Source organism: Dryobates pubescens, chromosome 23 (genome assembly GCF_014839835.1).
Source record: "Dryobates pubescens isolate bDryPub1 chromosome 23, bDryPub1.pri, whole genome shotgun sequence".
Classification (NCBI taxonomy): domain Eukaryota; kingdom Metazoa; phylum Chordata; class Aves; order Piciformes; family Picidae; genus Dryobates; species Dryobates pubescens.
This window is the reverse complement of record NC_071634.1, coordinates 17,055,922-17,080,067: the sequence shown is the minus strand read 5'-3', so window position 1 is coordinate 17,080,067 and position 24,146 is coordinate 17,055,922. Positions and strand designations below refer to the sequence as shown.

Below are 24,146 nucleotides of genomic sequence, written 5' to 3'. Positions count from 1 at the left end.
CACCTACAGTTCAGTACTTGGAGCTATTGGTTAGGCAGGCAGCCATAAACACTGCAAATAATGATGAGATTTTTGACCTTCCAGTGTCATGTAAATTGATGTGTACCTGACACAGGCAGACTTGGCTGCTAAACTTAAAAGCCTTCAGGTTTGTCATTGTCCTCATCTTCCAATTGGATGTGTTAACTGTAAAGGAGACTAAAAATGGAAGAGCAAAACTAAGGAAGATAGTTGGGAATAAAATCAATATTCCTTTTGTAAACTGTACATGTTTCTGGTAACAACGCACATATTTCCAGTACTCCCTGTAAAAGAAAAAGTGTAGTGATTTCTCAGTTAAATATTTTATAGCAAAATTAGTTTTTATATGACATCCTGGCTAGTAATGCATTGAGGTCTATTAATAAAGTTTATTTTCAAGTACCTAGCACTTCAGATTGTAGAAGTGCAATTAATGAGAAATAGGCATTCATAGCACTTACTCGACTTGTTCTCCCATTATTTGTTTCTGATGTGCTGACTTTCTTATTTTTTCTTTCTGACTTCTATTAATTTTTAATTCATTTCCTGGATCTAAGTAACTGGGGTCCACCAGCTGCAGAGCTGCGATTCTCACACTTTGCTACAGACACTGTGCAGTAGCCGAGCAAAACAATTCTATTGTATCTTTCGCAGTAACAACTGCAGGGTTCAGTGACCAAGACAGAGTCAATGAAGTGATTTATCAATATCTGTACACATTAAACAATAACACAAAAAATAGTTCCATAGACCTAAAGAAACTTCCAACTGCAATTCTTTAACAAAAGATAGAGACTGAAATAAGGGCAGGAGGAAGGAGACAGAGAATGAAGGAGAAAAGAGAAGAAATGTTGATGCAATTAGCAGTCTCCCTACTGTACCTTTCTTTTTTAATTGAAAATTCAATTTGTGATGCAAAATAAAAACTAAGAATGAGAGCTAAAGATTGAGGACATGTGGCATTATCAAATTTCTTTTTCAATTTCCCCATATTAAAATATTCATGAGGGGAAACACTACCAGCTCTGGTAATTAACACAGAAGTTGTCCCACAGCTCCTCAAACACTTCTGCTACTGCTGCTTGCCTGAGACGTGAAACACTACGAGTTCAGCACACAGACTCTTAGATTTTGCAGGATGAGGAGGTGATTTAACATTCAGGTACTTCTACCAGCCCTAATTCTGTACCATGTTAGTGTAGCTAAGGAGCCTCTGGGGTTCTGCTAACTTAGAGTAGTTAAGTACCTTGGCATTTCCTATAATGGCTGGGTCATCACCGTAAACAAATTCTAATTTAGGCAGCAGGAATTTGCTTTCCTGTATTTCTTCCACAATTCAGGGAAACTATATTGTAGCACTACAAAGGGTTCTTTTCATATACACATCACACATTCAAGGGGGCAGTTATTGAACAGCTGCACAATGATCCCAGAAAGCAAGACTTTGTGATGCACTATCCTTTAGTACAAGGATGAAACCCATGGTAGCTCAGTCCCTCTTCATGAAACACCACATCATTTTTCACCTTACCACACTGATGCATACAACTCTCTGCTAATTTTAAATGGTCAAATTAATCTAAAAAGTGAAATGCTTGCACTGCTGAGTAATATCTAGCCTTGCTAAATGTCTGTCAAAACACTTCACATTCCCATTTTCAATGATATAGTTACAATATGGGTATGCACAGATTTGTGCACCATAACAAATTGCTTCTTTCCAAAAAAAGTGAAAAATAAAATTCACTGTGTTAGCAGCTCTGTGCTGAAGGATTAAGTCAGAAGATGTTCAGAGTGTGGTTCCAGGTTCAAACTGTGAAGCTAAAAACATCACCACATCCCCCCACTCACCTGCAGGCATTCATCAATTGCACAGTTTTTCATAGTGGTTTGAAAAGAAGTTTTATGTTGGAAAGCAATAGCTACTTGACTAAGATAAAAAGTTCAAATATTGCTGTGTTGGAGAGGAGTGAAAAGGAGAGGAGCCATCTGACTTTTAGCACATAACTTTCCTCCATAAACTGAGGAGGTTAATTCCCTCAATTCAATCTATAGTCCTGCAGAGAGATGCCCCACCAGAGAGGGTGGTGCTGAATTCCTGCATGTTCTGCCCTGAACTGTCCTCTTAAGGCTGTGTTTTTGACCTGATCAAGTGCCTTAATTTAAGTAGTGTGAATGTATTTTGTTATGTCCACTCAATTTCTGTCAAGTCCAAGCACTCATAGGCACTGTGGGATCATGAAATGCAAAAGAGCCATAAAAGTGAAAGTACTATTACTAGCAATACAATGGAAGCCATTAAAAAGCCATTATCTATTGATAGCTGATGTATGTTAGTTATTTATAATGCCCTGCTATAAAGCTGTTTGAGAGTGGAGAGGGTCAGCAGGACGGGGGAACTCAAGCAGTAATACCTCAGGGTGGCAAGTGCTGACAGTACTCATTCTTTATATGGCAAGCACAACATGGTAACCAAACAGTAAAATGAATAATCTGCCAAAAAGATGAGGAGAAAGTTCTGCACTGGTTTTGGACTGGCTGACGTAGATTGCAAATCCATTTTGTAGAAGGCACAATAAAAATGCTCCTGCCTGGAGGCTGCCATTCCTTATTGCATTATGGAAGTACCTCATGGCTTTAGTCTATTAGGTGCTACACAAACACATTTTAAGATGCATTTCTTTTCCCTCTAAGCCACCATACAAACAGGTAAGATGAAGGCCAGGTAAAAGAATGCAACCACCATCTCCATTTGACAGATGGAGAATGGAAGGCCAGCGAGACCAAGTGACTTGCCTAAGGCAGTGTGCAGCAGAGCCAGGAATCCGACCTAGACAGCTTGAGTTCCAGACCAGTGCCTTCTCTCATTAATACCTGTTTCTTTTATGCCTTTTTTGGCCATAATTTAGCAAGCCAGGGAGTGCTGTTTTGTCCCAGGTTGAGTAGGATGACAGTCTTGAAATGATATACCGGAGCTGATCACTTCAAAAATCAGACAATAGATTTTAGACTGCATCGATTTTAGCTGCTTCTCTCAGCTCCTGTGTTCTTTAAACCATCTCCTGTAATTTGATTCAAGCTTTGGAAAGAAGCCCTTTGAGAGCACACGAAACAGTATTTCAGTAAAACTCCTAATGTGATTTTTCATCAATCAAATAATAAATACTTGAGGAGAAAATAAACTTGAACTATGAGAAATGTTTCTGACAGCAGTTCAAAAGATGCACATCTGTGCAGTTCTGCAAATAGGCAATAGATTCACCTTCGTGTCAGGGTACTGAGTGATTAGGTTTCCTGTCTCACACATTCATCTTCCAAAGTGTGAGAAATGAAAACAACTGTAAATATGGATAAAACAAAAGGGCTGTCTTAGATAAGATAGCTGCAGACAGTATTTATACAAGAGATTTTTGCCAGGCAAAAATCACATATGTAAACAGTAATGGCCAAGTTCCAAAGAGTTCAAAGAATCATTACTTTCCTAAGCTCTACACCTATGCAATGCAACGAGTTCCACATCTGTGAGCTTTGTTTGATAGAGATTTGAAAAAATAAGAAAACAAAAAAAATCAATGTGCCAAATGTTCAGTTGACAGCAATCAGCAGAGGGAGTAAACAGAACTCCCTACATGAACACCAGACGAGTTCATGACTTAACAGCATGTAAAAATTCACAAGAAATTAATGTACTGAAATGAGACCTAGCTGGGTGTTCTCTTAAGAGTGATGTTGTTTCTCTTTGTCTTTGGAAATGCACAGTACACTGAAGCCCTGCCTCTGGTATAACTGCAAAATGTTATCCTCCATCTAGAAAACAAAAAGAGTAATGATAGAAGAAGCAGGGCAAATGAGGCTGCAGACATAGAGAGGTTACACAATCACCTAGGTGCCTATTGGTTTTCATGAGCAAGTCCTCAAAATGTGATCCTATTTACTGCAAGTTAATTATCCACATCACTCAGCATACAGAAAGACAAATCATTACCATTGCAAAAGGAATCAAGACCCTTTGAAAAGATTCTAATAAATGCAGGTTCTGCACATGCACTGCAAATGATGAGCAAATATGTACTGGAAATAAGAAATGTGAGAGAAAGCAATCTGACAATAAATCCTCCAAAATATGAGGAAGAAGTAATAATCTCCTGCCCTCTAATTTTATCACAGCCAAAAAAAGGCCTTGTGGCAAAAAATGTCAATCCCAAAGCCATAGCTCTGTCACTCTGACACTTCTTAGAAAAACTAAACATGCATTTTGAGGCTAATTCATGCAATGGACTAGGGTACGCGATGGAGACTGACTGAAGAGAAATACCCAACACAATAACTGGCTGCAAGTAATATTTGTCAGAACTTTTGGACAATTTGAAGAGAATAATTATCCATAAATAAAAGTACCTCCTGCCTAAGCAGCTCACAAATAGGAAAATAATTGCCCCCAGAATATTATTCACTGGTTGGTTGGGATTTTTTTCTTCTAACAGTGAATGCATTAAGTACAATGCAACATCCCATGGATGTGGAGCAAACATATTCCCATCTCCTGAATCACTTATTGTTGTCAGGGGTCAGTACTGGGACCAGTACTGTTCAATCTTCTGCATCCTCTGGGTCTTACAGCTGTTTGTTTCCTCTAAGCTTCGTGGGGAATCCTTCCAGGTCATGGTGGCTTTGATTCAACAAAATATCTGCATGTAGAAATCCCCCTTGACTCCAGGATTTAGCAAATATTTAATCTCCACAGACTGCAGCCTAACAGAAGCACTTTTCTAATTGCCACCCCAGGTAAAATGAAATGGAGAGTGAACACTTGCTTCATGACTCTTCAACATGTGTTAATAAAATGGCTTTATTTGAAAATGGATTGGTTTTATGCACTTGAATGCTCGAGGAACTGCTTCTTCAGGCACCTAGCAAACCTGCAAAGATGGGAACCAACCAAGAGGATACTTCTGGCTTTCTGTATAATCAGTTCTGAGCATGGAAAATTTCTGACCCGTAATTAGCGCTCAGTTAACTTTGTGCCAGCCGCATGGTGCCGCACGGAACAGTCTCTCCTTTTAAGTAACTGATACATGGGAAGAGGTAAGTTTAATATTGCAGAGCATTAGAATACTTACCAAATGAAGAAAGTGCAGTTCAAAGAAAAATAATTTGTATAAGCTCCAGCAGGGCACATTATTAAAAGTTATTCATATAGTGTGCACTGGATGGCTACTGAATTCTCTCGCTTAATTTGCACTCAGATTACCACAGCAGTGAGCCTCCAAACAAGAAGATAGAAGATATAGAACCATCCATTGCTTTAAACCGATCCACTGCATTGGTACAGCCAGATGGCAATAAGAAATGTGAGAACCAAGCAGCAAACTGAGACGCAGCAGTCTCTTCATTTGTGCTCTGAAGTGCCTTTTCTGATCTCCCAGAAGCCACCTCCAGCAGTTCTTCATTGTCTTTAAATAGTTCACAACACTATAATCTTTGGCTCTAAGGAAGCTCTGGAAACTGAAATCTTTCCTCTCAGAACACAAAACGATTATTTCTTGTTTTGCAATGCATGACACCAGACAGCTCTTCCATCTTTTCTAACAAAAGAAGTAGCTTTTCATCATCATCTAGATGGTATTTTTACCTTTCCCACACTTTTGGATTAAAAACAAACAACAACAAAAGAAATTATCAGGGATATTTTCTTCTACCTATGCTGCAGAATGAAGCAAACATTTCCATGGTAGTAAATTCTACAGAGTTTTGACTTGCACGGAAAATAAAACCACATTTCCTTATCCCCAGTACCCATTCAAATACCTGTGCATTCAACAGTACTTTTTTCAATATTAGGAAACAATTCCAATAACATTGAAGGACTGTTCAATCTTTGCAGATTTGCTCTGCCTGTTTTGTAGAATGCTAACCATCTATGAACTGGATACATTCCTGAATACAAGCACTTGCTCCATTTAAAAAGATATCCTTCTAGTATCTGAAGGGGGCCTGCAAGAAAGCTGGTGAAAGACCTTCCAGGATGCTGGGTAGTGATAGGACTGGGGGGAATGGATCCAAGCTAGAGGTTGAAGAAGAAACTTCACTTGAAACCAGCATTTTTGCTTCCTTGAAGCATCTGTCTGACAGAAGCTAGAGCAGGCAGGCACTAATGATAACAATGTTGTCACCTTTATTAAGAATGGGAAGATCAGAACTGTTATCAGAGCTTCCAGGCACATGAAACTGAGCATTTCATACTCTTGGTAATCTGAGGAGGATCCAAGGTGCAGTACAGATGCTTTGCAGTAGTCCTCTCTGTAATCTCTATGAGAATCAGGAATGGGCAGAGGAGTGCAAGAAGGAGGTGACCACACATAGCATCAGGATGAATGGCAAGGCCATTGTCCTGCAAATCACTGGGGCCCTTTAAGTGCCCACAGCAGCTGGAATGAAATGACTGCAGGTACAGCTGAATACCTGCTAAAGCTTTCAGTCCCCTGGGCTGAAGCTTCTAGCTTCCTCCCACAGGTTCTCAACCCTATATTTTATGCAAACTTTAAAGTGTCTGATTGACTGAAAAAAAAAAAAAAAGGTTCAGATGGATTCTGCTGTGAACTGTGAATTTCTTATTAGTATATTTAACACCACTTCAAAAGACCTCACGTTGTCAAGGCTCAGTTAACACATTTACAGTGCTGTTAAATGGTGTTTCCCAGCGAACTGTGTGAACTAGTCAGAATAGTTTTGATTTGTTGTGTCCAAAAAGCATCCAACCCATAGTGAAAACATTATTTTATCATTTGAGCTGTCCTGGTTTGAGCTGGAATGAAACCACTTCTGCTCAGTGATTTTGCTTCTCAGCTCAGTCTCTTCTCAGTGACTGCACTTTCTGAAGTTAACTGTGTTTCTGCAGTGTCTGCTTCTGGCAGTGAGAACACTTGATGTGTATAGTAACTACTAAGGACTGGTGTGCAGGAAGGCTCTTGCTTATAGTTGCTCCTGTGGAACCCAAAGGCACTGCTAAATCTTGTGTGCTGCACTGGGGTGCTGTAAAGCAAAACACTTGCAGGGATGAGTGGATAGAACAGACGGCCCCAGACTGACCAACAAGGATTCCATTCCATATATGTAGTATTCAGTATAATGCTGAAGGATCAAAAGGATCAAGCTCTCTTACATTGCCGGCATCCAGGAGGACGCTGTCCATTCCGCCCCCAACGCCGATCCATGCGTTCCTGAACCCAGTTCCAGAATTTGAAATTCATCTTACAAAGTAGCTAATAATCTCAGAATTTAATCTCACTCTTCTTTTTATAGAAAGAAAACTCACAGGAGATTTTTAGGACCCTGTGGTGCACTTTGAACAGTACAATTTTATTTTAGCACAACTGCTAGTCTCTGCAGAACTCTTGAAATTTTATGTCAGCGAAAAAGAGTCATTATACTTGAAGATTTCCACAGAGAGAATCAAAGGATTCAGAATATTATTTTCCCTACCAATACCCTGAGATTTTTCTTTTCCTTTTTCATTTTGCTGTTGAAGTAAACTACTGACATTATGAATAGGAAGAAAAATGTCTCTAAAAATGGAATTAATCATCCAGGGATGTTAAGTGCCATAATGCCACTGAAAGTGAGTCAACCTTACCTAACTTATCCCGATATGAGCTTGCTGAACTGCATGCAGCTCTAGAAAGCCCAAGTTTGCACATCCTCAAGGGTGCAGAACCCTTACAGGAATCCATAAGAGCTCTATGAATAGAGAATTAGTAAGGGGAGGACCTAACATCAATATTTGGTTGGTTTTGTTGAACGTTGAATTATAATTAAACAGAACATCTGGATTGTTCCCACGTGTTGCACAACAGTGTTTATCAGTTATATGGTGCCCTAAATTTTAGCAGCCTAGAGAAAGCAAGGTTGTACACCAACTGAGCAGAAGAATGAACCAGGCAGCCAGGTAACTTGGCAACTTAGTTTAGATACCTCATTACATACAGACTGTACAGCATCAGACTTAGTCTCTTTCTGCTTTTTTTCTCCTTTCCTGTTAAAGGGAGTTACATGTACAGCACAAATAAACTGCTGGATCAACGTTTTAAAGACTAAGTTTGATCATTGTAACCACGTAAGAAAGTACTTATGATCAAAAAGCAGTGGCAAAGACAGGAAGCTAAACAGGCTCTCTGCCTCTCTGTCTTCTCCACCATTCAATTTTAGTTTTTTCCCCCTTTAAATATGCATCTAGTACAGCCTGACACAGTGCATCTTCATATCAGACATTTAAGTGCACAGCAGGGGAAAGAAAAGTCATGAAAATTATTCCTTGTTTCAAAAGTTTGAAATACCAAATGTATTTTAGGCAAGTGTTTATAGCACTCCAAAGACAGAAGAGCTATTATAAAATAATCATGTGAAACCACAAGAAGTGGCTCTTCAGCAAAAACAATTTAAAACAGAAGTGCTTCCCCTGTTACTAGATATCAGAATGCTTTCCTAGCTGAACTCAGAATTACTCACAAGATAGTATCCAAGCCTGCTATCATCCACATTAAAGTAATTACTGGCTCATTAGGAAAAAAAACAAACCCCAAAAAACAACCTCCCAAAAACCACCTTTAATTTTAATGAATATTACCCATAAAAAAGAAGAAGAAAAGTATGCTATCGACTTTCAGTACAAATTACGTCCCAGCCTGAAAAGCTAAACTTGGTTGCAAAACAGAAGAAACAATATGAAAAGAACAAAATACTTCAGTAGTTCTCTGCTCAAAATCTCTTCCAGTTCACTACTTCCAGAGCTTTATAACTGCATTTAAGTTGGTTTAGCTCCTAAAGGTGATGCATACATACAGCACTTAGCACTAGCTTTAATTAGGTTTTCATGTAGCCCCTGATTGCCTCGAGCAGGTATTAACAGCCATCTTATTTAATGAATGCAGAAACCGTGGCCTCAAACAGACTCAACATTAATTTGCTAAAAGGTAGCAAACTAATAGAAGCAGTCTTTGCTGAATGTTCATTCTCTTGCAGTCTAGAGAAGGGACTTCAGTACTGATGATGGTGCCTTGGAGCTTGAAGAAGCTGAGCAAGGTGCAAGCTCCCTCCTGATCAAAAATCCCTCTAATTTCTAATCATTTTCAAACATAGATTCACTCAGATTTTACAATTTATCTCTTCTGTGGATGATTCTGTATCTTCAACTAAAGATGTTAACAGCAAAGGAGATCCAAAGGTCCATATCTCTGGCAGTCAGTAGGGTTTTCCAGACATTAATGATTACAGGCAACTTGGGTGTCTGTGCAGATATGATTTCCTGAGTTTGAATGAGACCCCCCTCTTCCAGGCAACTGTATTATTTGTTGCTAAATCCTGGCAGCACTTCTTCCATCCCTCGCCATACACTTAAGTTAACTGAATATGGGAGACAAGTCATAAAGCCTTCATGTACTGAGGATTTTAAAACATTTTCCACAGTAGGCTGAGATGAGTCTTACATGAGCTAAGAATAAACCTGGTAGCTGCGTCATCTCTCAAATAATTGGATTTAGAAGCAATTTAGCGATGTTTAGAAGAACTATAATCATTCTGAACACAGACAGAAAGACATTGCAAGGTGTAGTTTCTGAGCTTGAAAATATGACCAAGACAAAACTGAGTTAGTTGATTTGGCTTTGTGGCTGTTTCTGTAGCAAGGAGTAATAACAGAGTTCACAGGCATGGTGTGCAAGGAAAATCCTACCCAGCTGCTATGATCAAACACTAAGTCACTGACAAACATTCTTGAACTATCCAGCAAGCTGTGCTTTGGCACACTGCTTTAGGAGCTCCAATTCTACTGCTGTAATAAACTAATGCCATTTAAAAGATTAGGCAGCCTTCACACCTATTGATACTCTTTGCAGCGCTACTGACTTAATTTTGTCTGTGGCTTTTCACTGACTTTGTATATTCTCTCTGGACAAGTATTTGCATCCTGAAACACAGGAATTACACCAAGTTACCAGGGGGAGTCTGCACTGTGCTGCAGAACCAGGTCTGTGATTCAGCCAGGCTACAATGGTGTGTTTGCTAAGGCCAGCACTGAAATTCTAGCACACAGCTATTCTACTTTTAAACCTTGCAATGCTTATTTTGGACACAGATATGTATTTTCCTTTTCAAGAAGGTGTTTAGCTGATGGGGAGTTCTGCAATATGTTCTGCATGTGTTGCAAATAAGTGAGCTGCCTGAACACACACAATGAGAATTAACTGCAAATTGTCAGTCAGGCAAGTGAGAGCAGCTATGAAACAGAAAGAGCTTCTGCTCAATGATGCTGATGTTTGGTGAATTTGGCGCTAACAAGACACAATTTTGGTGAATATTAATATAGATAATCCTAAAATACCTCAGCCTAATCTTTAGCAAACATCCTGAAAATATTGGGACAGTTTCTAAGCATGCCTCCATAGATTCCCTGAGCTAGGAAGAACCAGAATCGAATCCTGAAAGAGATGAAACCATAATTCAACAAACTCACCCAAATTCTGGGCCCCTGGAGAACAGCAAAGCTCCCACAGTGCTCACATGTGGACATATTAGCATGCTCACATATTAGCATTTCCATTCAGATCTGGAATATGCTTTCAGAAGAAATCACTTAATAGTCCCCCAGTCACTATGTTTTGGTTCACATCATGGAATGCACAAATTGGATTCTTTTAAATGAAACTAAATGGAAAGATGTGCTTCCAGAAGCTCACTTAATGCACTCCAACTATTAGTAGGCATTTAGTCAATCGAAGCAGGCTAGAGCTAGTCTGAAGTAAAACCCTGTAAAAATTCTTATTCACTATTACTCAATCACCTCATTTCACACTGCAAGCCTGAGGTACAATTTCCCCAATTCAGACCTTGTACCAACCTCCTGGTACCTAAACAGGGCCTGTAAGGAAGCTGGGAGAGACTTCCCACAAGGGCATGTAGTGATAGAACAAGGGGTAATTGCTTTGTACTGAAAGAGGGTAGATTTAGATTAGATGTAAGGAATAATTTCTTCACCATAAGAGTGGTGAGGCACTTCCTAGACAGGCTGTGGATGCCCATCCTTGGAAGTGTTCCAGGCCAGGTTGGATGGGGATTTGTGCAACCTGGTCTAGTGGATGTTGTACCCACCTATAACAATGGATTTGCAACCAAAAGATCTTTAAAGTCCCTTCCAACTCAAAAGCTCAAAGCATCCTATGAACTTGGACAAGACAGGTAATAAGTTCCCTGTGGTCATTTGTATGTGAGTGCCATGCTAATGGAGGTTTTCAGGTACTGGACAGAAGTTAAAAGCTTTTGTATACACACCAAAAATTTCAAGTAGAAAGGCTTAAAGCGGTACAGAAGTTAACTACCTGACATCTTTCTTGATTAAAGACTCCTAGATACATCAGCCTTGAATAATGAGAAAGGAATGAGCACACCCTACTTTATTATTATGATAACACTTGGTAAAGACACTCACATAAAGCAGAGGCACATCTTTTCAAGTGTGAGATGGAAGAGCACTGATAAAAATAATCTGAGTAAGAAATGTTTGAAACTTCAAAAGCTTCTCTGTTGCCTCTGACATTGACTTTTCATGTTAAAAAAATTGTTTAAAGTAACTGTCTTCAGTTTTTATTTATGGAAGAGGGAACTAAGATGTTCATGAGACATATAAAATGTTAATCCTGAGAAAAGATACAGTTCATAAAAAGGTCACTGACAAAGTTTTCTTTCTGATCCAAATCCAATAGCTGGAAAGCTGTGCAAGTTGAAGCTGTACTTAGCTATTTTATTTGGAATATCTGTTCAGATCATAAAAGAGTAGCTCTGGAGGCCCTTGAGGATCCCTGCAGTCTTTTAGTAAGCTTCCCACAGAAATGAGGCAAAGCTGATCGCTGTTATTTCTACTACCTCATACCAAATTCTTGAGAGCTGCTTCATACAAAGGTAAAAGATTTGCTGCACTGCCAAGATATAACTTACTCTACAGCAAATGCTCCTCAGACCCAGCAGGAACTGGGAGCTGCTGATCTCATCTCCATGGAAGCAGTAACTCCTACAAGAGCTCTTGTCGGATGGGAAGAATCACCACCAACAAGGGCAATCTCTCTCCTCTGGGCAAGGTACAAGCTCCTGATGGCAAACTGAGATCTGTACCTTACTTAGATTTTCCTGATTTCAAGCACTGTATTCAGTAACCTTCCAACAGGTTTGGAATTTAGTTACATTTTACAAGACCTGTCTGAACTACCATGTAAATACTTCATCCTTTCTTTGGCCATCAGGATAAATAATAAGACTTCGAAAGTTATCTTCCAAACTATTTCTCTGTGAGTCCATTCACTTTATCCTCAAACAGAAACCCCATAACTTTGGTGGAAGTGTTATGGTTTGTTCCTAATAATACAAGTCTCTCAAATTATGGTAATAAAAAATAAATGAAAATCTCAGCATTCTTTGAAGAAGTTTTGCTTTCCAGAAAGCAAATAATTAACTAACTCTTAAAAAGTTGTAGTTTGGGTGGTTTGAATTGGAAATACAGACTTTCTTTTGATACCTCTTTGGTTCTCATATTCTTTCACATGAAATTAGCATTACAAGATTACATTAGAATTACAAGGTCTATTGTCAACATAGTTGGGTATGCTTTAAAGCCACAGCCTGTGTCTTTGGCTTGTGAAATTGCAGACTATGCAGGAAGAGAGAAAAAGAAGGGAAGAAATAAAGCTTTTAAGTTGTTACAGAATCTGGACTAAAGTGACCTGTTCAAACACTTATGACTACATACATTTCTTAAGTGTAACAGGATGATCCTCAGTTGTAAACACTGCACTGCAGTGCATTGCTGTCAGATCAGGCCTTGTATTCATAACGGAAGAGGCACTGACAGATCAAGATCCATAGTAATTGCTTCAGTACAAGGTGTGCTGAATCGATATAAACTCTTCTTGGAACACAAACCATCGTTTTAGTTTTACTGCAACAACGAGCCAGGACCAGTTTTTCCAATTAACTTCATGATTCCTATTGAATACACATTTCTTTTACCACTGCACCTGCAAAATGGACAATGCACTACCTACACAATCCACACTGTAAGCTGTCACTTATCCAACAGCAGTTTGAGGACGCTATCGACTGTTCCTTGCTTGCTTGCTTTCGGTGAGGAATTAGTCTCTTAACTGACAGCAATTCTGCAGGTATTCTTTGTGATGCAGTATATGTTAACACACACCTCTAATGTTTTGGCCTCTTGGAAGTAAAACCACACACACACACAAAAGCCTTTCTTCTGAGTTCTTGAATTGAAAATGTCTTCAGAGACTGTCAGTCTAGTAGTAATTTCAAGTGCTGTTGATAAAACACTGCTTAATACAATGTTAGAAATGTACTGGCACCTCTCAGGCTTACAGTCCATTCTGAACAGCTCAAAATGTTCTTGCTTTTGCATTTCTAAGCATAGGTAGTCAATTTTTAACCCAGGTAAAGTAAAACCTGAAGTTAAATTGTGAGTCAAGTTGGGGTTTGTTTTAATACAAAGTTTTAGCTGACCACCCCCCATATCTTTCAAGAAAAAGTTACTGATTCTCAAGAAGTCTGTGCTGACTCAAAGACTTTAGAAACAAGAAGTGATCTTTGTGAATCTACAGTGAAATGCAGAATCAATTTATTCTATTTTAGTATCAGAAAATTAGCTGACTCCATCAAAAGGTGCAACTGAAGCAAAGATTTTCATGAATCTAAATAATGACTAAATGCTGTACAACCCTGCAAGTTAAGTAGTCAAATATGAATCTGCAAAATCTTTTAGGTCCTGCTAGCTCATATGTTTAAAGAAGAGTTAAAATACTGGGAGAAACTTGGCAGGTGGTGTGCCGTGTAGAGTTATGCTGCTGTATACCCTGGGTCACATCTGCTTCTTAAACTCCAACATCCTGAGGTTTTTTCCCCTCTGGTCTACTAGAATTCAGTTTTAGAAAATACTCATTAGAGATTCACCAGTTCCACTTGAGGCAACATATGCTCTCCTTTCACTGACAATCAACCAACCACTCTGAGATAAAAGATTATGCAATGAAAGTGAGAACGTGTTCAATTAGCTGAGTGGTTCCTGTTCACCTCCCAAGTAGCAAGCTGTAGTGGTTTGAGGCAGAAGCAGAGAGCCATTGCTTGAAAGAGTTGGAGGCTTCAATCTCCTTCTGCAAAGATAATTTTCATCACCACATAATGGAAGGCTGAAAGGCCAAAACCTATCACAAATATCTACTTTTATTTGACTTCCTATTTCCCTTGTTTCCCATGTAGGGAAACAAATATATAGCACTGCAGAGAGGGACTGAAAGTACTGAATTTGAAGCAAACAATGAAACAGGTTGATAGAGCCCAAACAAATACATAGTGCTACAGAGAGGGACTGAGAGCAGTGGATTTGAAGCAAACAATGAAACAGGTTGATAGATCCCAAACAAATATATAGTGCTACAGAGAGGGACTGAGAGCAGTGGATTTGAAGCAAACAATGAAATGGGTTGATAGGTCCCAGTCACAGAGGCAGCTCTCGCCTTTTCAAAGCTGGACAGCAGGCTGGGAAGATGCTTGCACAATGTAGCATATTCCAAAACCAAACAAACACAAACCAGAACAGGAAAATGCCACCTCCCCATCAGCACAAAGACTGAAGAATGACACAGTGTATAAAGTAGACCTACTTACTGAAACAGGAGTATTACATTCTCTGCACTTTAATCACACTGCACACTCACAATTTGCAGGTACATCTACTTTGGTTCATTTATTTTATATATATATATATATAAAAACTATTTTTTCCCCTTAGATTTGGTAGATTGAAGATGCTGGCTGTGCAGAAATCAGGGCAGTACCTAAAGTCAGTGTGTGTGTGTGTGTGTGTGTGCACATTCAACTACAGCATCATTTTTAAAAGAACAATGAACTTTATTGTTTACTTGTTTCTGTTTCCAGCAGATGGATGCTGTCAGCACACAATACTCTGGAGAAACAGGCAAGATGTCTCTCTCTCTACAGACAGCACCACAACTTGTAATACTTTCTTGTAATGTTGCATCTCAGAACACAACAAAATAACTTCACATGACCATAAATCAATATGGAAATGCATACCTTTAAGCTTGAGAAGAGTAATCAATTGGGTATGCAGGGTACCACTCACTTACTTGAGTTATGGAATGTAAGTCAATAGTGAGAATGATTAAGGATATCTGGGTATCCCTTGGTTACAACCATCTACATTGTCAAAACTCAAGACCAGGGGTGGTCTGAGGAAACACCTATCATACTGTTACCAGCACAAGGAAGCAAAAAGTGATTCTGTGGGTGAACCTGCTTGATATACATCTTTTATATTGGTTGCTTCAAAAGAGTACTCTTTAAGGATGTTTCTAGAACTTATTTTAAGATAAACAGGATTCATTCATCTCCAACCAGAGGCAACTGAAGAGTAGATCCTAGATTCTGTTTGCTAGGATATGCATGAAAGCATTTCTTGATCTTTTCCCTCTCTTAACTGCTCAGGCAGGGACTGCAATTCCACAGCCTGTCATTCTCCCAACACCCATCCACACTGGGAAACCAAACGCACGTACACAGCACGTCAGTCTGTGCACTGGTGCTAACCCTTGGGGTGTGTGCAGGGGCTCTCCCTGGTCCATCTCAGTGCCTGGACACCTGCTGCTGCAAAACACCCAGGAATGGTTGGTACAACACACTTCAGCATGGATCAAACTAAAGTCAGTCCTTTTTAGGGTGTTCTTTGAAACTACAAGCAGTAACATTCATGTTAAAAAGGCATTCTAGGAGCCCTGATTCTGGCATTTTAGAAATGTGAGCAGATTAATTGATGGCACTTAGCATATAGAGAAACATATAGGATAAAATTCAAAATCTCTGTGTTCAATTGCCATAATGCTTGCATGGATGAGGATGAGGGCATTTGACAGATGTTATACAGAGTGTGACTTTCAGAAGATCATAGTTTCAAATTGCTTCAGGTATGTATGTGAACCTCTAAAGAAAACCCCCACCCTTACAGGTTACTGTATGCATTTACAATGTGTACATTCTCCACTCAGGAGAATTCTTTTCATTCCACCATGTTTATCTTTTGTTTGACACAAAGTTGTCTTTCAATATGTTTTTATTACAACACATGCTGGAACAGCATTCAACATTCTAAGCAAAATAACCATATTTCATTTTAAAAGCTAGAATTGCATCCATTTTGCCAAGCTTTCACACAGGCTCTTCGACACTGCTTAAACCACACTCTGTTGAGAAATGCTTGTGATGGAGCATACAATGTAAGTTCTTTTTGTAGATAGTGTTTCCTTAAGTTAAAACACGAAGCAAAAAACAATGGCAGTAACACAAGCAAAGAAGAGAACATATACAGTCACTCTTAAGTAATTAAAGACTGCTTTGGAGCACAACCAACAACATAAATACATTTTAGCAAAATCAATATTATTGTTTCCTATACAGGAACGGGGATGTTTGTCAATATTGCAGGCTCCCTGTCTGCAGTGACTCGATTTCAACTCAATCATATTGTTTCTCCTCTATTTAATAAAACTGTCCAAAGATTTGGAAATCAATTGCTGCAGACTACCAGAAATATTTGCATGAGAGGGCACAGAAAGCAGAATTTCTTACCAAAAACCCTTGTCAGGGATTTGTTCCAAGAAGTCCTCAACTAGCAGAGTACCAGCACAACTAGCATCAGCATTTCCCACTGCAGTTCTCACATGGCAAGGAAAGCCAGCCAGAGGATGGCACATTACTGCAATGCCTAGAAAGCAAGCGTACCTTTGGCAGCACTTGCCAGATGGCACCAGTTAGGGAAACCTCCCAGTTATTGTATCATGCGGATATGAAAAGCCTGGAGAAGAGGTGCCTAGATGTGCTGCTCACCCTCTGTAAAGCATGCAGATGAGTGATTCAACAAAAGGTTTTGATCATTCAGCTTTATTTCAATATATACCAGAGTTATAACACTTTTAATTCCTGCTAAGATTTTCCAGCACAGTGGTTTCCTTCCTTTATATGGAATCACATACATTTGATCTGTGCTTCAGTTCTCGGTTTTTTGTTCTCCTGACTTTCACATATATTAGAGCCAAAAATCCTTTTGCATTGCAATTACTTCCACAGAACCAAAGGGCTTTACAGGAATGGTCACAAGAGTCAGATGATGCACTGTGATGAAGTGCTGTTCTGGTTGTTTCCACCTGGGCCAAAGATTTTTTGTTCAAATCCACACTGTGAAGAATCACCACATTTTAGGAGTACTGCTTACCTCTCCAATAAATCCCAACTATTTCTTCTGGATTATTAGCAGAAGAAAACTCTGATTCAAAAATAAGAAAAATATTTCTTGTACTCAAACCTATGGTGACAGTCATAAAAACCATCACTGCTGGAAAGGCAGCTGAAAATTCATTAAAATAGCAAACCCTTTCTCAGTTCACTGCACGAAAGAGCAACCCCCTTGCAGTCCACCTCATAGGATATCCAAAGCTTTTAATTTTGTGTCACCATTTCTATGCTGTCACTCCTTACTCATTTTGTGGCGTGCTGATGCACTGTGCTGCGCAGTGCCAGGTATTTCACTGTGCTCAGGGAAGCTTCTGGGTTTACACTTGATGTGGTGAAAATCTCTGGCACAGAAATACAGACGTTTTCTCCTCTCACAATAAAATCCAAATGATTAAGTGTAAATCATTGTTCTTAACAGGGCAAAATGTTCAGAGTTAAATCTTCCCTATTATCATGCTTTCCACCTCTAGTTCACTTTTCCAGTGGGCACAGAAGCACCTACAACTTTTGTACCGCTGTTTCTGTCACTTCAGCTTAAATTATAAACACACAACAGAGGATCACAAATACAAACTCTACCTCCAAATAAATGTGTTTTATAGGGGGAAAATAATATAAAAGAGCAACCCTGTATTTATTTCCAGAGTTCTGTCAGAAAGCTCCTTTTTAATACCATATTAAGTCTCTGCAAAGCTGCCAGAAATAAAACACAGTATGTGTTCAGATCTACAGCTTTTATTCTGTTTGAGTTTATTCTTAGAGGTGAATGGATTCAATATACTTTCAACCCAACCACACATTTGAAACTGCTGCCAGTTTATAGTTGTCTACAGAGCTCCCAAATTCATAGCAGCTAGTCTAGAGCCCAGCCTTCTCTCCTGCTGCAAGAATGAAGGTGATAACAGAAATTCTCTCTCCTGTAGAGTGCAAGGATGGAAAACAAAGAAAAAACCAAACCATGATCCATACAATCCCAAGACTTCTATAATACAACTAGAAAATAATGATAAAGAATATCACAAAACAATTGAATTTCATGCTTTCCATAGTTGTATGGACTCAGAAAAAAACCCATACATTTTGACTTCTCTTCTACATTCCACCTTATGTATTCTATGGGAAATCTAGGTCAAGTGCTACCTAGCCAGCAACACAATAGCACTCAAAGACCTTACCAAGGAAAATAGGATCCTGAAAGGACAGCTACTATCAGAAAACTAACATCTCTGTCAACCTTTTGTCCACCTACCTTTGACACAACCAGACATTACAGTGCAGGTCAAACATTATGAGGACAAAGTAGCCATTAACGTTGCTATTGACTATCTCCAGCTGTACTGCCATGCTGTGCTCCAGAGGGGTGTGCGCTCTCTCTCTGCACTCCTTATACCCTAGAATAGGCCCAAGCCTACTGACTACAGCTACAGAAAAAACCAGTTTGGCTCCTGACCCATCCACAACCTTGCACCACTGTTTATTCTCTCATCTCAAGCAGAAGTAGCAGCCTCTAGCAGGAGACACTAAATGACCAGAGTCCCTTTGGCAGGCAACAGCTCAAATACTCTCTACTTAGGTACTTGAAAGACAGACAGGACAAGCAGAATTGTGGAGAGAAGGATAGTAAGACAGCCTGGCAAGAACACACATGTCTATGAAACTGTGAAGCAATCAGGCATTGCTGTATTTTTAGATACTTTCTTTTTCAAGTGCCAAAGATTCTGAATAAATCACAATGGCAATCTGAGTGGCTGAGATGGGATAGATTGCAGATGAACACTGCACAGATCAAACGTTCAGCTCCAACCCAAAGAGTCCCAAGTGCGTATCTGCTACATTGCAAAAGCTTTCCATGACACAAGCTAGGAACTTCTGATAGGGATACACTAACTCCTAGGTACCGTATCTGCTTCTATATAATTCAGAACATTTAAAAACACCTGGAAAGAGTCAGTTCCTCAAGTTTGTCCAAATATTCAGCATGAGTAGTAACCTTGAAATACAGAATAAGGAAAAAAGGACATTTTTTTTTTTTGCTAATTGATATTTATATTGATATAAAATGGATAATAATGGGAAGCCATGATATTTTCAGCATTTATATCAAATAGGAGTCTCTGCACTAGAATTTTGCATGGAGTTGTTTCACAGGCTCACTGAACTCAGGAACTGGCAATGGAGGCAGAACCCAAATTTTACACAGAGGCTCAAGTCAGTTCTCTCAAGACATCAGTTGTCTCCCGCATTATGCAGGAGCAGGATGCACATTTTACACTTAAAATGGTTGCATCTATTTGCATGTGCTTTGCAAACATATCTTCTTTATTAGATCACAAGTTCATTTTACACAGAATCATGGAAACATGGGATGGTTTGGGCTGGAAGGGACCTGTCAGGGTCACCTAGTCCAACCTCCTCTCAAGTAAACAGTGACATCCTCAACCAGACCAGGCTGCCCAGAGCCCTGTCAAGCCTCACATGTTCCTTCCCTTGTATATTTGCAGCTTTCACAGAGACATGGCATTTGGAAGCAGCATTTCTAGCTAACTATGGCTCCTCAACAAGAAGATATGTGCGTTAAACAAGGCTTGATGCAGGGATGGATAGACCCAGTGAGATATAGGTGTGCAAGATAAAATGGCCAGAAGGTCTCTTGTATCTAAGAGGGCATGAAGAATGTTTAGGGACAACAGATCAATAATACAAAAAGTGACACTGATTCCTGACTGATAGCACATCCTAAGGATGGAGCTCCTAGACAAACCAAAGCTTTTAGTGGAAATCACTTGGAGAATCACTGCATGCTTTATGTCAGATGAATCCCATTAAAGGAATTGGTCCAATACCTACCACCAATACTCAACAGGATTCCAGCATCCCTCAAGAGACACACTTTTGTTTAATATCAGTTGAATCCCAAGATCTGCTTCTTCATTTTCCTCCTCCCACCTCTTATCTTTTCCTGCAGTTGTTTTCCAGTGTGTTTTTCCCCACTTTAGTATTTTTTCTAGCACCCCTTTTCCTAAGTTCCTGTGTTCAGTTTTTCTCATGCATAGTTCCTTGTCCTTCTAGCTCTGCTTCCTTTGTCTTCGAAGAATGCCTGAAGCAACAACAGGAAACTGTTCATCAAAAGCAAAAGTGAACTGTTGCACAAGGATCTCTCAAAGGTATGGCAGAGAATACCAAACTCTAAGGAAGCTTGAAGCTGGAGAAACACCTCTTAATAGTGCTGTTTGGTCCATCTTCTACACCTGATGTAGAAATCACAGCCAATTCCCTGACACTCAGAATTTGTGACTGCCATGTCTAGTCAGAGAAAACCTTCAAAGCTTGTCAGAAATGACTCCATGGCTCTTGTAAATATTTCTTTTGTTCGAATAAGGAAGTGACATCCAGGCCAGCACAATCCCCATCCTGAATTCATGATACCCTAAAGCAAAGCAGCCAGTTTCTGTGTTAGTATCTTATTCATATTAGCGTTCCCTACAGCTTGTTTGTCATAAATACTGAACCCACAGGACACCTTGTGGTTAAATTTATTCTTATACACACAAACTTTTTTGTGATAACCTCCCTCTGCCCTTCTCATATTGCCAAGACCCTTCATGCTTTTGCCCAGTAGCAGATGAATTCTGACTATCCCTAACAACTGCTTCATGGAGCAGAAGGATGAAACAGTTTATCTTTACAATGTCTCAGTGTTTAAGAGAGGAACAATTGTGGTAATTCAATAACTCTCAGTGGTACTCCAGTTGACGTTGACTTGAACATAAAAGATGTTCTGCAAGTTGCAATACAGTAGATGTAAGGGGACAAGGGAATCCTTACTTCTTAAAAGGTACAAAATGTTTTCTTTGTCACTAATAATTTTTATGATTTAAGCTGCTCGTTTGTTCTTGGACTTTATTTCACTTGGAAAAATGAACTGGAGGAACAGTCACACTTCTGTTGCTTCATTTTCTGACTCTTCTGCACTATTATCAAGTCCCAGTGATGACTCTACTGCAGGCAGTATCCTTTAAAAATAACTAACATTTCCAGCATTGTTTCTATTTGAAGAGAAATAATGAGAAAAAAATCCACTGAATGCTTCCTCATTAAGTAACCAACCAACAGGCATATTCAGAAATGCTCATGGCACTGAAAAGTAGTTGAAATTCAAAAAGCCTGAAGGGAGGCAGCTAGCAAAGGGTGGAAAGGGAAGTTTCAATGAAAAAGAGCCAAAATTTAGGAAGATGAACATACATGTTCTCTCCCATGTGAGGAGGAAGCCCAAAGCAAGTGAAACTAGACACTTGTTAGCTTCATGGCACATCCAGGTAGTGATGAGACACAAGCTGATTGATGATCTAACATGTTACTCTCTGAAAGAAGGGAGGTATTTTCTTTTAGCTATGTCATTTTTATCTTTCCATGTTCTATTTCTAGCAGAAGAACTTAATTTTGAGAATTTTTTTCCCCTACAGTAACTTGTTTCAGGTAGATTTTGCTTTTGATTCTATAACAGCACACAAGTGTGCCTTACTGCCTCTCACCATTGTAAGCTTAAAGTTAATGAATGTTGTTAGTTTCTAAAAGCCACAAGGCGTGCAGATCAAGAGAACCAAAATGGAGAAACACATCTAATACATGATTCAGCTGAAAACACTGTCTGCAAAAACATCATTTTGATATTTCATATTTTTTTATGACATAGGTAATTTTCCCCAGGTTTCTCTAGACACTTTCCTGTTACTGCTAACTATACCTATAAGATACAACACTGAGCTGCAAACTCTCTTTATGCTTCAACACTCACAAGAGTGATCCAGAAACCAAACTATTCCTCAACAGCAGCTGTGCAAATCCACTGTGTCCTAATGATCACCTTAGTTTCGTTTAACCTGAAGAGTCCTGCATGGTAGTTGCACAGGTGTACCTAAGAGCCTACACAGTGTTTGTCATTGATGAGGTATGTGTTATGAAAAAACAGCCTGACTTTCAGTCACAAACAGACCAGAGCTCTAAGGCTGACAGTGGTATATGGAGGAAAAAGGCTTAATTACATCTTGGAGTGGTGAGTGAATTGGAAAAGCAGGGAGAAGTATCACTTAGGTGACTGAGTGCCTTGTTGGATAACCATGACTTAAGTGCGCTTTTTCATTTGTTTCTTTTTTTCTGAAGCTTTAAAGAAATGCAAAGATGGTTTAACAATGGAGCTGATAGCCTAGAACTAATTGCATAGTCAATTACAAAGGATCGCTGTCCCCAAAGCAAACAATCTACTTTCCTAACCAGAGGGCTACAAGCCCTAACGCGTGAGTAAGGCTAGGACACTGAGGAAAAAGAAAAACCAAGTACAATCCAGCAGAGGACAAGTGGCTTCTAGCAAGCAAAAAACTACTCGGGAGCACCGAGAATCAAGCACCCGGTGGGAACTTCACTGTGTCTTTAAAGCAACTTGATGGTAAAGCTGCTATTCCACACCGGTATCACACAGCTTATAAGAAATCCAGCAGGAAACATTAAATAGTTTTCTTAGAAAACAAGTTTTCCCTGAGTCTCTTGCAAAAGTTTTTCATTAACTGTTCCACCACCCTCCGTTTAACCAGCTACAGTGAACTGGACACCTTCCTCGGCAACATCGTGTTACACACATCACACCCAAACTGCTTCATTTCGAAATAACTCTTGTCTTCTACCCCTGCTGGGAGCAAACTCGGCCACTCCAGGAGTCAGAATCACTGTGGGGGAGAGCAAGGCAGGCTTCCCCCTCCCTAAAGTGCAAGTAATTTTGTAACCTTCCTCAGGTGCGCATGCAGCTGCAACGTGCAATAGAGAAGAGAAAGGCATCAGGTAGCCTTTGACTTGACAGAAGAAGCTGGTTTCCTTCAGGTAGTTGTTACTTAGGCACCGGGAAGGTACATAGGGGACCAAAGCAGAGAAGTGTGAGAGTGATAAGGATCACCTCCTAGGAGTTGGTAACTAGAGGATGTGCCCGGGAGGTTCATACCCAGCCCCAGTCATTTCAGCGAAGGCAAAAGTACCAGTTAGGTCACAGCAGGCATCTCACCGCGGGCTTCGCAAAGCCTTGCACGTTTCCTAGCCCGAGATCCCAGGTATTCAGCGTTCACTCGCTGTCCCCGCAGACACGCACATTTGTCCAAGACGCCTTTACCCCACGCAGCTTCCCCCGACCCACCCCAAGTTGCGAGACTCGCTGCTTACAGACGAGGGTCGAGCCCCCCGAAGAACTAAGCAGGCACACCTCGCGCCCCCGCGCTGCTCGCGTCCTACCGCCTGTGGAGCTGGCCTCCTCCAGCTGCGCCGAGATGCTCTCCACCCTCCTCACAGTCATCCTGCCAGGCGAGAGGCGTCCGCAGCCCTGGCCAGCCGGGACGGGGCGAGGGAGCGCGGCAGCACCGCCGCGCCGGGGCCGCGGGAGCCGGAGCGGGGCTGCGGCTGAGCGGAGCGGGGCCGGGCGCAGCGCGGTAGAGCGGAGCGCGGCCGGGCCCCGCCTCGGAGGCAGCGGCGGCACCTCCCCCGCCACCCGCCGCGGGGCGGGCCGCGGGACTCCGGGGCGCCCCCCGGCAGAGAGACCGCCTCTGAGCCCCTTCCCCGCCGCGAGAAGGAAGGGGCTCAGCCCCGGCTCCCTACCCGCTGGACTGGCCCCTAGCAGCGGGAGGCTGCGGGCCTCGCCCCTTGGGATGCTCGCCTGTCCGTCTCCGCGGGATCGAGTCCGCACCCGCGTCCCGGGCCGACGCGGCAGCAGGGACAGCCGTGAGAAAAGCCGC

At 40.6% G+C, this 24,146-nt stretch overlaps 1 protein-coding gene across 5 annotated transcripts in view; it reads right to left on the bottom strand.

The window, feature by feature from the left end:
• The window catches only part of KCNIP4 (potassium voltage-gated channel interacting protein 4), a 274,262-nt gene that overhangs the window by 250,024 nt on the left and 92 nt on the right, over nt 1-24,146 (bottom strand). For 2 of the 5 annotated variants that reach the window (XM_054172358.1, XM_054172362.1), the window contains exon 1: nt 23,650-23,823. The exons of 1 other annotated variant lie outside the window; for it this stretch is intronic. In XM_054172358.1, the coding sequence (XP_054028333.1) occupies nt 23,650-23,710 (61 nt within the window). In that variant the 5' untranslated portion in view covers nt 23,711-23,823. Of the gene's footprint in view, nt 1-23,580; nt 23,824-24,146 lie in introns of those variants that run through there. 2 more of the 5 variants (XM_054172361.1, XM_054172357.1) reach the window with 2 other exon arrangements.